The sequence below is a fragment of the Mercenaria mercenaria genome, chromosome 10 (genome assembly GCF_021730395.1).
Source record: "Mercenaria mercenaria strain notata chromosome 10, MADL_Memer_1, whole genome shotgun sequence".
Classification (NCBI taxonomy): domain Eukaryota; kingdom Metazoa; phylum Mollusca; class Bivalvia; order Venerida; family Veneridae; genus Mercenaria; species Mercenaria mercenaria.
The window spans coordinates 23,815,183-23,834,579 of NC_069370.1; the positions used below are offsets into that span (position 1 = coordinate 23,815,183).

Sequence of the window (19,397 nt, forward strand, 5' to 3'; positions counted from 1 at the left end):
TGGTTTAACTCGACCACAAAATCCACGAAAATTAATCCCCCACGAATAATAATGATTTCACAGTACACCAATTTTTCTTTTACCTAGAACTTTTGGTTAATTTTGATCCATTTTTACCATATTTCTGTTATTAAAGAATTTGATCAAGCTTGAAAATAATTGTTCCCCATCATTTGACCCAAGGGCCGTTCCTCTTGCCACAATATTTCATGAATTAAGCCCCCTTTTTAGAATTTCAGGTTAATTTTAGGGATGGCAACGAATATTCAAATACTCCTTCTTTACATGAATATTCGAAGACTGTTTCACTATTAAAACATTTGGAAAAAAATTATAAGATCAAGAAAAATAAATAAATGCCAAATGAAAGAACAAAAAATGTTTATCTAATTTGCCAAAACCCACTTTCATTATAAATTTGTGCGGAAATGGCTTGTCTTTGTCAGATGTGTCATTTTGTATATTAGCATGGCGAGATTGTACATCGCTATGGTGATGACAGTTTACCCTGTAGTTCATACGGCTTATTGCTTACCTTTAGAAAATTGATTTAAATCCGTTACAACTCTCCTTGATTTCGATAGGTGCGAACCCCATGATATTAAAAAATGATCAGACATCACTTGAACTAATTACTCTGATTTCAATCATAGTTGATAAAAAGATGTATTTGAGAAAAGAAAAATGTCGAAAAGTATAGAAAACTAGTCAAATCGGATGCATATCATTTTTTGACGTTGATCGGATTACCTGATTGAAATGACGAATTAATTCATTTCGTATGCCTTTTTGGTTGGCTTTTATTTTTTAAACCAATAAATTTTCAGACAAATAGACCTAAAGTTAAGCCAAATATTTCTTTTATATTGCCCTTATTAGACTCCCCACACCGCAGTGAATCTATTCTCCAAATGCAAGCAATGCCTCCTGGCGTTTTGAAGTATTTCACGCAATGGTCCGATAAGAAGTCGGTTACATGTAATATGTAAGGAGAGACCTCACGCGAGGGCTACATCCCTGTATTACAAAAGTAATAAATCCTATATAGATTATATGTGTATGAAGGCAAATAACAAATATTTTATTCTCCAAATGATGTAGCAAGTGAGGAGAACGATTTGTCAGTTTTAATTCATCAATGTCTGAATTACTTCCGGTGTGAACGAAAGTAGAATTAATGCATGTCACTGATTGGGGTATGATAAACACGTAGGATTTCGAGTTGATTTGTTAATGCACTTTCATTGTATTTCTGTTACTACAGAAGGGATTTTATTCAAACTTAAAATAGTTCTTCCTCATAATTGTCTACATCACATGACAGAAGGCACAAACATTTTATGCATTGTGTCCCTTTTTACTTGAAAATAGAATTTCAGTTTAATGTTTATGCTTTTTCACCATATTTCTGTTGTTGGTAAATGGATTTGATTTAAGCTTAAAAGGATTGTTCAGCATCACATGACACGAGGTCTATAACTCTTTGCACCAATATTTTGTGAATTATGCCCACTTTTTACCATATTTTGGTGCGTATAGGTCGCACTTTTTCTACCCATTTTGCTGTCTGAAAAAGTTCCTGCGACCTATACGACAGAACATTGCCAGCAGAATTTTTTTCGGGCCAATTTTCTGGCCATAGCTCTCGCAAAATAACGTGCATCTGTTACAAACGAACAAAATGGATAAAAAGTATCAATATCGGCGGCTTTTCAACTAATAGCGGTTATTTTCAATAAAATATTTCGTAAATAACCAATACAGACTATAAAAATTACGAATGACTAATTCAATGATGTATTTGCAGTTAGTTTGACGTTAGTTTCTACTTTCATTTTACTGGATGCCATTGACAGGTACATGTACTCCGGCTTGGATAAAATCCGGACAGATCCGTCCTCCATTCCAAACATTGTTTATACCAATTCTTAGCGGAATAAAAAACTTGAAAGATAAGTTTTATTTTTAATTTTCAAATAAAAGAAAAACTCCAAAAAGAGATATTTTGTTAATCTTTTTACTCAGAATGAAAAGAACGCGGTTAATTACATGACACGGAAAGGTGTTATAATTGCTGTGCAAACAATTCACACTTTAACTTGCATAATTGCAGAATGTAAATACAAACCGACTGCTGCCAATTAATGTCAAAAAGCCGCTTTTCTTTGACTTAAGATGCAGTCTGTAACCGATACTACTGTTGGTAATGATTCAGTCCGCGGCATCAATATGGCCGCCGCCATAACTTTGCCAGTAAATATTCAACTGCGACTAATACGCTAGAACTTTAATTTTCCGACCATTTCCAGGGCAAAAATTAGATGCGTACTATACATTACCGCAACCTATACACACCAAAATATGGTACTTAAAATTTCAGGAGGAAGTTGTGATACATGCATTTTTGCTTTATCTCTATTATTACTAAATGGATATGATTCAAACAGGTTGTTCCACACTATCAGCTACATGATAATGTGAAATCATTAATACTCGTGGGGGACTAATTTTTGTGGATTTAGTGATTGAGTCAATCCACAAAATTTGATCCCAATGAACAAGTTAGATTCCCATTCATTTTATGTTAAAAAGTTGAAATCCACGAATTCATATCCCCACGAAATTGACGTTTTGACCAAAACCATGAAATTTCATGCCCAAAAAATTGAATGATTTCACAGTATGACACAAAATCATGATGCATTACTTTTGCAGAAATATTCCAGCAATTATGTCTAGTTATATATTTATTTGATGTTTTGATACTCTTTCACTCCATCTCTGTTATTTAAAATAAATTTGTGCCGTACTTAAAACTATTGCCCATTATCATCAGCCACATTAAGTCATTAAACACTCCAGTGATAGTTTGGGCTTCCTCAGATTTTCCGTCTTTCACTGTCCAGCACAGAAAAAGTTGAGCATGCTGTCTCCTGTGACAGCTCTTGTTTTGAAAATTAGATTAACATAACTACAGATATTGGCTATCAAATAATTAAAAACTGTAAAGAAACAACTTAAAATAACTTCTTGATAACTTTGTTGTGTACAGAATACTGTCGTAAAGCGTACAAGAAAACTAAAGCAACGAAAATGGAGGAGAGAACAGCTACCATCTGCCAGAGAGAAAATTCATTTTATGTTGATACAGTAAGAGCTTTCAGAGACAGAAGATACGAATTCAAAGGTCTTACAAAGGTAATAGTCAGTAGTTAATAGGACTGCAAGAGGAATGCAATTCTGAAATGAAATTAAAAGAATTCTCTTTAACCACTGTGGGGAAACGGACATCGGATATAGCTCAGAAAGTGATAAGTAAACAGGCAAATGTGCAGTTGTTTCTCTTCACCAGAGGTAAGATCTTATCTGTCGTATCCACAAATGAAACCAGTGTTTGAACTAATAGCTGAATGCTAAATTTGGACTATGGTGTATTGTATAATGCTTACGATTTAGCAGAGCATGAAAACTTTTACTAAAAATCTGAGGTGATCACCTCAAAATTAACAGAATTTCGACAAATATTGTTATTTTTAAGAAACATTTTGAATAAATTAGAATTCTGATTCGTACGATTTTACAAGCATAAGATAAACTATTTTTATTGTAAGAACTGGCAATGTAACTTTTAAACTGTTAAAGATATGTCCTTAGAAATGTTTACAATACTGTACTGGGGATAACCATATTATGTACATACAGAGGACAGTATCCAAGTTGACAAATATGTACTGAGGATAGCATGTAATATGCCGTGACAAAACCCCTGTATTTTGATTGATAGTAACACTGTTCATGTACAATACATGTCCTTTTCAAACTTCTACGTTTACTCCAGTCTTTAGAATTATTTACCATACGTACGTCTAACACTAGTATCCAAATGGTGTGCAAGTGGTAGCAAGACATAGCACATTTTACTAGAGACGAATAGGGCCAGGGCAACAACCTTTAATGTCATCTTCGTTACCAAATATTCGACTAATCGCTAGGTCTTACCACAGTGAGATGACAATTAAAACATGGATCTATATAACGATCCAATATATTGCCGACTGTAACTGTTTGATCTGTGTTATTCGTAACAATTTTTCTGTGAATTTCAGATCAAGAAATCAACTACACATTATCTTGAGGGGCCTCCGTGGCCGAGTGGTTAAGGTCGCCGACTTCAAATCACTTGCCCCACATCGATATGGGTTCGAGCCTCACTCGGGGCATTGAATTCTCATGTGGGGAAGCCATGACTTATGGAAGGCCGGTGGTTCTACCCAGGTGCCCGCTCGTGATGAAATAATGCAGGGAAGGGCACCTGGTGTCTAATTCCACCATCAAGGCTTGACGATATGACATGATTGTATTTTGAATTTAATCTAAGTAACTATGAATTTGATCCATGCTCTTCAAAATCAACGTCTATAAGCAAGCTGCTTAAATATCAGAATTGGTCGCAGTATTTAGTTTCTCTCTGAAGTTAATGTGCAGAGACCATTTTTCAGTTCTAAGTAACAAGAGACCAAAACGCACAGCACGGTCTTAGAAAAAGCGTCAAGTGTACAAAATTAGATCACAATATCTCATTCTTAACTGATGACTTCTGTGTGCAAAACGTGCCTACGTGATTTACAAAGCTATACCATATATAGCAAACACCACGTCAATTCTAAGGCCATTGTTTTGGTCGGCATTATATCTCCCACATTGAGTGTACGCACGCATTGAAAGTACACTGTTAAACCTAACCCTAACCTTTAGTCTGTATATAGTACACTCAATACGTGCGTATATCCAATAGGGGTGATTTAATGTTGACACGTATGTTTTGAGTCCCTCGATAAATCACATTTAAACTTGATACCATATTCAAATATTTGTGACTCGAAAGTTGAGGCTTGTGAAAACACACACTTTGGTTAACTAATCTAGACTCATGAACTCAATATTGTTTACCCATTCTTAACTGATTTGAAAAAAGGGATACTTATTTTTGTGGACAAAATCTATTTAGATTGAATTGCAAATTGCACATTAGAAACTAAGGGAAGTAACTGAACCCCATCTGTTAATGCATTATCTACTCAATTTGACAAGTATTGCTCTAGAAGGCCGAACAATTAGACAAGTGGACGAAAAGACAGACGAGATACCGAGAGGCCAGAGTGAAACTGTTTTAAGTACATTCAGATTTTTAAAAAAAGCACTTTTGCTCTCATCCCCCGATATGGACAATGGTGAAATTATATCCCCATGATTTTACGTAGAGGTAAAAAGCCGTAATCATTATCGCAGTCTCATTATTCAAAATACAACGTTACTATCCTCAGTCCACTTAATAGCTATCCCCTGTGCAGTTAATTATTTGCTTCGTCTATCCCCAGTACACTTTCGGGTCATCAAAAAGTATAAATATTCCCGTAACAACAAAACATATCGTATTGATATCTTACACAATACTAGACGATATAATTATAATAAAATCGCTCGATTCAGTTTTTATTAGCTCACCTGTCACATAGTGACAAGGTGAGCTTTTGTGATCACCCTTCGTCCGTCGTCCAGAGTTATGGCCCCTGAAAGGGCCAGAATTAGCTATTTTGACCTTGTCTGCACAAAGCAGCTTCATTTATGATTTGAATTTAGTCAAATTTGCACAAAACTTGTGTCACCATAAGATCTTGGTTCTTTTCTTGAACTGGCCAGATCCCATAATGGGGTCTAGAGTTATGGCCCCTGAATGAGCCAGAATTAGCTATTTTGACCTTGTCTGTACAATAGCAGCTTCATTATGTCTCCCACCACAGAGTGGTGTGGGAGACATACTGATTTACTCCAGTCTGTCTGTGTGTGTGTCTGTCACAAAGCTTGTCCGCACTCTAAGTCGAACATTTCTCATCAAACTTGAACAAAATGTGTTTGACCATAAGACCTCAGCCAAGTTCGATAACTAGCCAAATCGGTCCAGGCGTCTTGGAGTAATGGCCCTTGAATTACCAAAAATCGGTCTTTTTACTCTTGTCCGCACTCTAATTCGAATATTTCTCATTCAATCTTCACCAAACTTAAACAAAATGTGTTTGACCATGAGACCTCGGCCAAGTTCGATAACTAGCCAAATCGGTCCAGGCATTTTGGAGTTACGGCCCTTGAATTATCGAATAATTGGCCTTTTTACTCATGTCCGCACTCTTAATCAAACATTTCTCATCCGATCTTCACCAAACTTGAACAAAATGTGTTTGACCATGAGACCTCGGCCAAGTTCAATAACTAGCCAAATCGGTCCAGCCATTTTGGAGTTACGGCCCTTGAATTATCGAAAAATCGGCCTTTTTACTCTTGTCCGCACTCTAAGTCGAACATTTCTCATCCAATCTTCACCAAACTTGAACAAAATGTGTTTGACCATGAGACCTCGGCCAAGTGCGATAACTAGCCAAATCGGTCTAGGCATTTTAGAGTTACGGCCCTTGAATTACCAAAAAATCCGTCTGTTTACTCTTGTCCGCTCTCTACATCTAGAGAAACTAACATTTTTCATAGGGGCAGTTGTGGGAGACATGCGCTTTTCTCAAAAGCATCTCTAGTTTATGATTTGATTTTAACCAAACTTGCACACAACTTGTATAATCACAGGATCTTGTTTCCTTTCTTGAACTGGCCAGATTCCATCTTGGGTTCAAGAGTTATGGCCCCTTAAAGGTCCAAAATCGGCTATTTTGGCTTTTGCAGCCATATAGAGACTTCATTTATGGTTTTATTTGATACAAACTTCCAAAATATCTTCAACAACAATAAATCTTGGATTCCATGACAAATCAGATCCAGTCTTAGGTTCCAGAGTTATTTTATATCTGATTACCTCCCCTGATTGTAATCAAAATGGATTTATATCAGTAAGTACTTATAGGACTTATTTGAAGTTTCATTACTGTTATTAGTTGGACTGCGACAATCAGGGTAGATAACTATGGACTGATTTTATTTCAAATTACCTCCCTTTATTTCAAATTAAAATGGGTATATCTCCGTAACTAATGAAGATACTGATCTGAAATTTCATTTATGCCAACATATTTATTTGGCAGATCCTTCTTTTGTTCACTTACAATATTTTTTTTTTTAATTACTTCCCTTTTACGTTACTATAAATAGCTTATTTTTAGTAACTTTTTTGTTATTGGCCATAGGGAAAAACCGAGACCACTTTTCTGTGGTACAACATGGATGGTACCTCCAATTTTTAGGTGTTTTTTGACATATCTATACCTTGTAAGAATTTTTTTCTTCTTTTTGGTTAAATTTCTTCCCTTTGTTGTTCCTGTCCTTCGGATTTAGATATTTTTTCTGAGGATCTTCTTGTCCTCAAGTGCAATGATAACAGGTGAGCGATATAGGGCCATCATGGCCCTCTTGTTCTAATTTTCTATTTGTTGTTTTATGTTTGAAATCCTACCACATCACTGAACATTTATGAGCGATCATGTAACTTTCAGCGAGAATTGTGCCATTATACAAGAGTGGAAAAACATTTCCATCATAGTTATGTCTCCCACCACACAGTGGTGTGGGAGACATATTGATTTACTCCAGTCTGTGTGTGTGGCTGTCACAAAGCTTGTCCACACTCTTAGAATTTTTCAAGCTTGTCCGCGCTTCTCATCTGATCCTCACTAAACTTGAACAAAATGTGTTTGACCATGAGACCTCGGCCAAGTTCGATAACTAACCAAATCCGCCTAGGCACTTTTGAATTATGGCCCTTGAATTACTGATTGGATCCACTCATAACAGCCATCGAGAAAAAATAGACATTTTTCAAGCTTGTCCGCACTCTAAGTCGAACATTTCTCATCTGATCTTCACCAAACTTGAACAAAATGTGGTCGACCATGAGACCTCGGCCAAGTTCGATAACTAGCCAAATCCTCCCAGGCACTGTTGAATTATGGCCCTTGAATTACTGATTGGATCTATTTATCATAGCCATCGAGAAAAACTAGACATTTTTCAATGTTGCAGTTGTGGGAGACATGCGCTTTTCTCAAAGCATCTCTAGTTGTATATGGCATATGATCAAGCTATTCGAAACTCTTTGATTTTGATAAATATATCCCCATTTAATACCAAAAATGGTAAAAAACTTACCGTGTGTCAAGATAAAACGTTTATTGATTGATCACTTTCTGGGCTATATCCGGTGTCCATTTCCCCACAGTAATTGGTTCAGGGTGAACTGTTTGTATAGGTGGATTGTTAGGCATCTGTTTTCCCTCATCAACTTTTTATGTAAACAGCTTGCTAGTGGGCAAATTTGGTGAAATAGTCAATTTGGAGCTTCAGACTTCGCTCAGATCTGTTGCGAAAATGAAATTCTGGTCCCCATATTTGTTTTTGATCCACACGTGCTAAACACTGTTAATCAGACTGTTGACATTTTGCACCGAGTCAAAATGAATTGAATATACCATTTCCCCAATTTAAGCTTCACTTTCTTCATGTTCTTGAGATTTTCCCGAGAAGTTACACCAGACGCAATTGTATTTGGCCAGTTAGTTTATACGTTACACCAGATGCGATTGTATTTGGCCAGTTAGTGACGCAGTTGTCTGACACTTTCTGTTTAATTGTCGTTATGTGCTAACTAGTGCAAAAACATTTTGTATACAAATTGTTGATTAACAAAGCTAATAACTGGCAGTGCTACACAAGTATTATCTCTTTGGTAAAAGAACAACTTGTAAGCAGTTTGTTTTGTAAAAATGACCGATTGCAGACTGACTTTCATTAGTCTCTTTCTGTTCTCAACAATTTACTTTTCACTCTTACAGGAGTGCGATCCTGTTCATGCCAAATTGGTGACTTGGTATTCATAATATACCCTTTTATCTTGTCTTCATACAACATACAGCACTCAAATATATTATAAAAATTAAGTGGTTAAGGCTTGGAGTGTCGGCTTCAGTTTTTGAAAAAACACCTTTTTTCAGAATTTTGGAGTGAAACAATAATCATTGTATGGGGAAATGATTAACTAAGAAAATGAACGAATGAATGAAAAAGTCAATGTTTTTTTTATCCATTAACAAGAAAATTTTAGTTTTACGTTGAGGTAGATAGAATAATCTTGATGCAAAGTCTCCCCACTTCTCCCTAAATCAGCTTGTGGGAGAAGCGGTTTCTCTCAATAGATTGGATCTAGCTTGAGTCCTGAGAATCGCACCATATTTGGTCTGAGGTCAATTTGTTCAACATAGATTCCTTGGCCTATTGTAGGGGCCGCTGGAGCTTAGAATAGATCTACCTTTAAAACAACATTTTCTCATAAACTTTCATAGATCTTCATCAAACTTTGTAGTCTTACTATAAGGTCCTTTCTAAAATGTATAGAAATGGGGGTACTTGGTAATTGTGAATTTGGTAAAGTGGGTCTTTTATTGATTGGCAAAGGCTGGAAACAGCAAGACAGGGCATATTGTTGAGAGCTATTATGAATAAGTAATGTTCTGTATGTGAAGGAATAAGTTTATTGAAAACAATGATAATACCAATGCTAAAAGTCTAGTTCAGTCTGCAGCGTTTTTTTTTTCACCAAAATATTCGGCGAAATTCGGCCCCATTCCCCCCTCAAAATAGTATATTTTTTTCCCCTTTCCGATGCCTAAAATTCCCCTCCGAAAATAAAAAAAAAATCCAATCAATTAAATCATAATTCACTAGTTTATTTTATTTATTTTCATATAGAAAACAGTTCAACACGGTATCTCGCATTTTGTTTACATCGACACCGGTTGGAGTAACTTCCCTTGATAAATCAGAATCATCGAAGCGCTTTATTATTCTGCACAACAACGCTGTTGAATGTTAGTCTGTAAATGATTTGCATTCTATTTGTTTGGCCGGGTAGTGTTGAGTTTTCCATCTTCTAGTCAGTCAGGGTTTGATTTTATGCTTTGGGAAGGGACTAGCCCTTACAGAAGAAAAAGGCCTGCTGCGTACTCTTGCTGTGTACATACAGCGTATATGATGCGTACATGATGTGTACTGAAATCAAGGGCTTTAAATAGTACGCAGGATATACACCGCACATACACCGATAGTACGTTTGTAGTACACTTTTGACATGCAAATGAGCTCTGCCGCGTACTACTTGCGGCGTACATGCTGTGGACTACATAGTACACAGGATGTACGCTGGAGGAATTTAGTATGCGAAAAATAGTACGCAGTATGTACGCGGCACATACACTTTTCACATGCAAATGAGCCTGCGGTGTACTACCCCTGCGGCGTACATGCTGTGTACCCATGTGGCGTACATGCTGTGTACTCCTGCGGCGTACATTCTGTGTACTCCTGGCCCGAGTCCTGTGGCGTACATGCTGTGTACTCCTGCTGCATACATGCTGTGTACTCTTGTGGCAAAACTGCTGTGATAATGTAAATTCCTTACCCCACCAACTTTCTTATGCAAATGCAGATCATTTGGACAGAAAAAAAACAGAAAAAAGATAAGTGACATGCATCAATAAGTATTTACCCTTACCAAAATAATGTAGATTGATGTTATCAAATAAATTAGTATGCTTTTCTTCATCCACTTTTCAATGAAATAAATCAATTTTTGTAGCATGTAATTTGGTAAACATCTGAAGAAAATGGCGTAACTGCATCAAGGGGAAACAACTTTAATGCAACTAAATATAAGTGTTATAAATTTCGAAGTATCTGCGGTGTACATGCAGTGTACTATTTTCTTGTACAAGTCCCTCCTGCGTACATGCAGTGTACTCCTTAAATTTTCAGAGTCTGTGCTGCGTACTTGAAGTGTACTAGTGACCTCCTGCGTACATGCTGTGTACTCGTCGAAATAGTACGCGGCATGTACGTGGCATGCGGTGTATGTAAAATGTACTCCTCTGGCGTACTACTGTGTTCGCGGCATATACACAGCAAATACGCAGCATGTACGCCACAGAGGCTTGCTTCTGTAAGGGAGTCCAACGCATACATTGTTTTTTACAGTTTGTTTTTATTGTGACAGGTCAAATGTGACTGCAAATGTCAGACTTTGACAGAAATAAAAAAAACAGCCACTCACCGATTTGTTTAAGAAGGGACCTAATGTCTGTTGTAAATTTTGGTAGTCTAATGGATGTCTTATCCTCCACATTTGAAAAATTTATTTGGTTATCTGGTATTGATATGCTACATTGTGTTATATGTCATGTCAGATGCTCTTATGGGCCCTGAATTTATCAATAAACTTGAAACTATAGTTTATTTCAACACAAATGAAAATTCCCCTTTTCTTAGTTTTACGTCGAATTTTTCCCCCTCCAAAGGGCACCGACCCCCTTCCCCCAAAACTGAAAAAAATCACTGGTCTGGTAACAGTAAGGAGGCATTTGTTGTAACCGGAGTAAAAAACTTGAATATTTCCATTTAAGGTAAAATATTTTGTTTCCCACACGAATGTACCAGTAAAGTAATAATCTGTTGTAGCCCAATGGATGTATACAGGTTTAATGGAAGCATAGTCGAGGCTTGAAGTTGTACACATCTGATAGATGGACATTACTTTAAATTTACCATACATATATTCATGGGTGAAAGTTTTCCGGACCACTCCGGAAGTTCCGGATTTTCCATCTCGGCGGGGATCGTTTTTCCAAATCGTCTAAATCCGGGTCGAAATTGTCAGGGCTTCGGAAATTTGCCGGTTTGTCGGTTTTGGACCGATTTTTGACTTTTCAGACCGATTCGTGAAGTGAAAAAACGTAAAAAATCGGTCCCGTAAAAATGGAGAAAAGTATAAATTTCGGTCTGATATCTCAATACACCATCTACTGTCAAGCAGGAAATTGTTGGTCGCACCCTCAGATAATCAATAAACGTGTCAAATGGTCTGATTGTCACTTTGATAATCGGTCCGTAATTAGCACGTGACGCAATCAGTGCTCGCGCGGCACATCCTTTAATGTTTGCAGACAGCCGACTGCAATGTATTAAACATTTTTGACTGGTTTCCAAATATGTCTGACTGGATCCAAATCATTTCGACGGGGATCCACTTCTTTTATTTAGAATCCGACGGATGGTTTATTTCAAAAGGCTATGTTTGATCACCGTAAAAAACAAATGGTCACTGCATTTAATCAAAGAGCTATAATTGTACATTATAGGTCTTTGATTTAATGAGACATCACACGGAAAACCGATCAAAATATTTTTTATAATTACTTGATTTGAAAAAATTACAAGATTCATTTGTTGGGGCTCCAGTTGAAACAAGTGCAGAAAATCGTCCTTGCAACCTAACTGTGCAAAAAAGAAAAAAAAAATGGACTGGCAAACACGAATGATAAAGAAAACCGGAGTGGCGCTGTTTATCAAATCGGTCTTTTAAAAAACGTTTCAGAATGAAATTTTGTTTACATCAGAAGAGAACATATAACTTTATAAAATGTAGTTGCTTATTGAAGTACAACATAAGTGAAATGAAATATCCGTGGCCAACACGCGTGACCTTTTGGTACTATACATGCGGGAAATTCAATCTCAGCGTTCATATAACGTACACATTCGGTCCGCGGCAGAGTATTCTTAAAATACTGAGACTGTTTAGCAGAGAATATGTGTCGTGTAATTCACTTTGACGCATTGTATTTTATAGAATTCCGTCAACGAATGAGGAAACATCACAAAGTATCTGCCGTGTATACGGTACCGGTCACGTGCGTTGGCTTTTAGACTAGTTACGCACACGGTGTCAGTGCCTCGGTAATTTTATTCTCGGAAAAACATCGAAATTTAAACAAAGTAACGATCACACATAATACTGAATAACTGTCTTCATTGTATGGAAACACGCGGTGACCGGTAACTCAGTTTTAATGCATGACATGCTGATTTCTTTACTCTATCACGTTTTACAAAATATGTAATATTGGGAATGCGGTGAGTGGGGTAGCGCCGATGTTCGGACCGATTGAGTTATCAAAATTTCCGGAGCCCTGGAAATTGTGGTGGGGGGGTGGGGGGGGGTAGGTTGCCATCATTCAACAAAGCTTGAAAAATTAATCGATCACTGACCAACACAATCGACTCTATTTATCAGAAAATCACGCTAGTAATTTTCCATTCCACGAGCACGTGCTACCTGTCTAATATCTAATTTACATCGCCGTTACTTTTGTTTATCGACACATACACAAAAAAAGCGTGTAGTGCATTCATTTTTAGCTCACCTGTCACAAAGTGACAAGGTGAGCTTTTGTGATCACGCAGCGTCCGTCGTCCGTCCGTCCGTGCGTGCGTAAACTTTTGCTTGTGACCACTCTAGAGGTCACATTTTTTATGGGACCTTTATGAAAATTGGTCAGAATGTTCATCTTGGTAAATTCTAGGTCAAGTTCGAAACTGGGTCATGTGCGGTCAAAAACTAGGTCAGTAGATCTAAAAATAGAAAAACCTTGTGACCTCTCTAGAGGCCATATTTTTCATGAGATCTTCATGAAAATTGGTCAGAATGTTCACCTTGATGATATCTAGGTCAAGTTCGAAACTGGGTCACGTGGGGTCAAAAACTAGGTCAGTAGGTCTAAAAATAGAAAAACCTTGTGACCTCTCTAGAGGCCATATTTTTCATGAGATCTTCATGAATATTGGTCAGAATGTTCACCTTGATGATATCTAGGTCAAGTTCGAAACTGGGTCACGTGGGGTCAAAAACTAGGTCAGTAGGTCTAAAAATAGAAAAACCTTGTGACCTCTCTAGAGGCCATATTTCTCAATGGATCTTCATGAAGGTTGGTCAGAATGTTCACCTTGATGATATCTAGGTCAAGTTCGAAACTGGGTCACATGGGGTCAAAAACTAGGTCAGTAGTTCTAAAAATAGAAAAACCTTGTGACCTCTCTAGAGGCCATATTTTTCATGAGATCTTCATGAATATTGGTCAGAATGTTCACCTTGATGATATCTAGGTCAAGTTCGAAACTGGGTCACGTGGGGTCAAAAACTAGGTCAGTAGGTCTAAAAATAGAAAAACCTTGTGACCTCTCTAAAGGGCATATTTTTCATGAGATCTTCATGAATATTGGTCAGAATGTTCGCCTTGATGATATCTAGGTCAAGTTCGAAACTGGGTCGCGTGGGGTCAAAAACTAGGTCAGTAGGTCAAAAAATAGAAAAACCTTGTGACCTCTCTAGAGGCCATATTTCTCAATGGATCTTCATGAAAATTGGTGAGAATGTTCAGCTTGATGATATCTAGGTCAGGTTCGTAACTGGGTCATGTGCGGTCAAAAACTAGGTCAGTAGATCGAAAAATAGAAAAACCTTGTGACCTCTCTAGAGGCCATATTTCTCAATGGATCTTCATGAAAATTGGTGAGAATGTTCACCTTGATGATATCTAGGTCGTGTTTAAAAGTGGATCACGTGCCTTCAAAAACTAGGTCATTAGGTCAAATAATAGAAAAAACTTGTGACCTCTCTAGAGGGCTTATTTTTCAATGGATCTTCATGAAAATTGGTCAGAATTTTTTATCTTGATGATATCTAGGTCACATGTGCTCAAAAACTAGGTCACTATGTCAAATAATAGAAATAACGACGTCATACTCAGTTCAACACTGGGTCATGTGGGGATAGGTGAGCGATTCAGGACCATCATGGTCCTCTTGTTTAATATAATCGCTTCAAATTTTTAACACCGCTTGAGAAGTAATACAGTTTGAATTCTATAACGATTTTATTAAGATATCGACAGAAATGTAGGTAAAATTTTATAAAAACGATTGAATTTTCATACAATTATTTGTAAAATTTCAAACAGCGCGATCTTTATTATTTATTTATTTCTAAAAGTAAATAAATAATACATACTATGGTCATACAATTCAGACTTTTGACAAGAAAGTACAAAAAACAGAATTAAAAAATCTTAAATAATGAAAAAGCGGCAGCTATTTAAATACATCGAGTAAAAAGATTTTAGGCAAACAGATTTCTGTGCGGCAGAATAGGTTACGTGACCTCATGAACGTAAATAGAAATGTGGTTTTAAGATAAAGCAGTATGATGTCGCTGTGGTTTTTAATAAGTTTAATAAGTAAATGAATCTTTGTAGATGTATTTTTGACACGACACCGTGTAAGATATTCTTCTCTAACAATAATGTAAATTCCTTGAGGGCAAATAGGTCACAGAGGTAGGATATCCACTATTATCGTTTGACACATTTACCTGTTAGTTCATATGAGATATTGCACATTCGCTATTAAAAATTTAAAGAAGATTCTTTTTTTACTGATTTCTTCTCGGCCATTTAAACCGAGGCGGTACGATCAGACAGTGATGTGTCACATGGCGCGAAAACATGACGTAATGCCATAACAATCTCGGGCAACTATAACGCTTTGATCTCCACTTCAGATGCCATGATACCGACACACTTCTTTCAGCCCTGTTGGGGTGGGGGGTGGGCCGGGGATGGGGGTTAATTGATGACGAAAACAAGGCCAATACTTACTTTATCAGCAGAATAATTACCGATAACTGTTAATGTTTGTTGGGTTTTTTTCCCGCTTTGAACAGAGGTGGGTTGATGATAATTATTGTCTCCATATTTTTGGGACACTTTTCAAAATAATTATTTTTTGGGATTTTTGAATCCAAAACAATGTAGATCAGATAGGATACAAGAAAAACATATCAACAGCTGCATACTGACTGGGAAGAAGATAGAAATTTATATCATTGCTCCAGATACTGATAAAAGGAAGCAAGATTCCTGTTTATTTCATATTTAATGTTCGGTCCGGCATACTTTCAGGCAGTGCCGGACCGAATGTCCGGCCTTTTTTGGTAACTTTCGCGATGTCTGTTAAACTGCGTTATTTATTATAATATTTATTTTTGCAGTGTATGTTTCTATAGTTCAGAATTTTATTATACTTACCATTTAAATCTTGTTACTGTTTAGGTATGGAAGAAAAAGTTGTCCGAAGCGCAAGATTCTGGTGACGCATCTGAGATCAAGAAGGCAAATGGTATGGTAGTGTTGTATGATTCCCTACAGCTGGCACATAAATGTATCCTCAATTCCTTCTATGGATATGTAATGAGGAAAGGGTATGTAAACAATTATTTTAAAGTACATTACTTTTAGCAAAGTATCTTATGGGAAAATTACTTGGTCCATCAGCCTTTTGAGTATCGGCCTCTCCTTTTAAATGGACAACAAGGTCACTGTTAGAGGTCAAAGAGGGAATAGCATAAATTTATGTTAGCTCCATACCTTCTTAGCTGCTGGAAGAATTTTCATAAGATCAGGACCAATTGTTTACTGCCCATTGGCATGTAGAGTGCAACCAAAACCATATGGCCAAGGCAAAGTCACAGAGGTCAAAGACCACTTCATGACTTCTGTTGACTAGAGGATTTTCATAAAATAAGCATCTTTAAACTCGTAGGGATGAGTGTACAACCCGGATCACTAGTTCAGTCGAATGTCGTAACCACAAGATTTTACTTCCGTTGTATTGAAGAGGTATATTGGCATATTAATCACCTCTAGTGATAGCTCTAGTTTGATGTAAAATGTTTGCAACACTGACAAATATTTTCAAATTGAATAAATCCAATTAAGAGCAAGTATGTTTATGGTTTATTGTAGAGCACGATGGTACAGTATGGAGATGGCAGGAATTGTGTGTTATACTGGAGCAAATATCATCACAAAAGCTAGAGAAATTGTTGAACAAATTGGGTATACATTCATTTCTTTATATGTTTAGTTTTGTAGAAAGTAATGCTTTTTATGCCCCCAAAGGGAGGCATATTAGTTTTCAACTGTCCGTCCGTTCGTCTTGCCAATGTCCATTCGTCACACCAATGTTAACTTTTTGCATGAAGGCACTTTACTCGCAAACCACTGCACCCAGGACCTTCAAACTTCACATGCTGATAGTACTTATTGAGTACACGACCCCTACTGACTTTGGGGTCAAAGGTCAAGGTCACACTGGCCAAAGTAAACTTTTTGCATGAAGGCTCTTTACTTGTGAACCACTGCACCCAGGACCTTCAAACTTCACATGCTGATAGTACTGACTTTGGGGTCACCAGGTCAAAGGTCAAGGTCACAGGGGCCAATGTTAAATTATTGAGTACACGACCCCTACTGACGGGTCACCAGGTCACAGGGGCCAATGTTAACTTTTTGCATGAAGGCTCTTTACTCGCGAAGCACTGCACCCAGGACCTTCAAACTTCACATGCTGATAGTACTTATTGAGTACACAACCTCTATTGACTTCGGGGTCACCAGGTCAAAGGTCAAGGCGCTGCGGGGGCATTTGTCACAGCTCTTGTTTCAGATGTAATTTCCATAATGAAGTTTTTTTAAGCCTGCCTGAACTTTGTTCAGGGTGAACTATTAGTATAGGCGTATGGTCACTGGCAACCATTGTCAACATTTTAACTAAAACATCGCCTCTGAAACTGCTGGTCAGCTTCAAACGAAACTCATTGTCTAGCATCCTGATAGGATCCTCTTCCCATATTTATTGAAATGGGGCACTTGTCCTTGTTTAAGGCTGCCAGCAATTAAGATAGTAAAACTTTAAACAGCTTCGTTTCATGACCCACTTAAGGGATTTAAACAAATTGGGTTTATAGCATGCTTGTGAAGTCATGAACCAGTTTTGGATCATCATGACACTTGGTCTGTACTTGTGTGTGATGCCCTCTCAATTTGTTCAAATGGTTATAATTATATGGTTATGCTTGCCCCTTTTACAGGCTAGAATAGCTAAAAATAAAAAGAAAACTATCTTTTTGCCATGAACCAGTTGATGAATATTCACGAAACGTGGTCTGTAGCAGCCTTGAAAGGTCCTCTCATGAGCTTGTTGAGTTGGTTCTGCACAGCTGGGCCTCTTGAGGGGTCTTGTAAGCTAAAACAAAAAAAACCTGTGACTTCATGATGAATCTTCACCAGACTTGGTCTGTATTATCCTTGTAATGACCTCTCTGTTGTTCAGATGGTTCAAATTGGCCCTTGGCCTCTTTTGGGTTTGTCTGAGCTAAAAATAGGATAACGTCAAACAAGTTCTTCTCCGAGCCTTTTCCAAACTCAACCTGTAGTACACTGGACCATAATGATTTCAAAACTTCACATTAATCCTTTGCATCATAAAATGACCTTTTAGATTACAAATTATGCCAGTAGAATGGAAAGGTTGTTTTCTTTTCACTTCTGATAGTATTCTAAGTTTTAACATTGTTAATTTCATGTGGTTAGATGACTTTTGGAATAGAAACCATAGAACTATTATCCATTAGTAATGGTAATCTTGAAATTCTAGTCGACCTTTGGAATTGGACACAGATGGAATTTGGTGTGTGTTACCAGCCACGTTCCCAGAAAATTATGTTGTGAAAACTACAAACCCAAAAAAGCCCAAGGTCACCATTTCTTATCCAGGAGCCATGCTTAATGTTATGGTCAAGGTAAGTTGCTCTGGTTTAATGATATTACAAGAAAAGTTGATTTTAATTTTTTATATAAAAGCCGACTTTTTACCTCACCTGAGCACTTAATGCTCAAAGTAAACAAATGTAATCACTCTATGTCCTACATTTTGTGTTGTTAATGTTTTGACTTGTAAACACACTGGAGGTTACAATTTCGATACTCAGTAATTCGAAACTTGGTACTGTAATATGGGTTCAGAAACTAGGTGACAGTGTCAAATCATTGAAGACCCTTGTAGACATTAAAGGCTATACATGATCTTTATTGAACTTGGCCAAAATGTGTCTTTATTATATCTAGGTCTAGTTTGAAACTGAGTTTTGGGTAAGGGACTAGACCACTAGGTTAGATGATAGAAATGTCTATTTAACACTGTTACTTGAGAGGACATAGTTTCTACCTAATGATAAAAACGTTTAGAGAAGGGTGAACTTCATCAAATCGATGTTGATTTTGAAACTGGGTCATGTAGGTAAAAGAACTAGGTCACCAGGTCAAATCATAGGAAAACCTTTTAAACACCACATTCCATGTTTGCTACTCTATATGAAACTTTTTCAAATAGTTTGTTGTGATGAAATCTGTGTCTGCTTTGAAAGTGAGTCATCTAGGATCAAAATCTAGGTCACGAGAGTCTAGTGTCCATTGTCCACAATTGATATAAACTACTGGTTAGAATTTCACAAGAAAATTGTTCAAATGGTTCTGTTTGGCCCGTTTCAGGAGCCACTAGAAATAATAAAAAGCCTGGATGGATCTTTCTGAAGTTTTCTCAGGTGGATCTGCTTGACTGCATTTGGGGGCCGTTAGAGCTTCAGAAAGAATACTAATTTCTCATCAACTGCTTCATTG

General features: G+C 37.1%; 1 protein-coding gene across 1 annotated transcript in view; it reads left to right on the plus strand.

Moving 5' to 3' along the window:
- The window catches only part of LOC123559649 (DNA polymerase epsilon catalytic subunit A-like), a 105,137-nt gene that overhangs the window by 37,512 nt on the left and 48,228 nt on the right, over nt 1-19,397 (plus strand). Inside the window, exons 19-22 of the mRNA XM_053552523.1 lie at nt 3,053-3,198; nt 15,990-16,138; nt 16,683-16,775; nt 18,376-18,520. Of these exons, the coding sequence (XP_053408498.1) occupies nt 3,053-3,198; nt 15,990-16,138; nt 16,683-16,775; nt 18,376-18,520 (533 nt within the window). The remainder of the gene's footprint in view (nt 1-3,052; nt 3,199-15,989; nt 16,139-16,682; nt 16,776-18,375; nt 18,521-19,397) is intronic.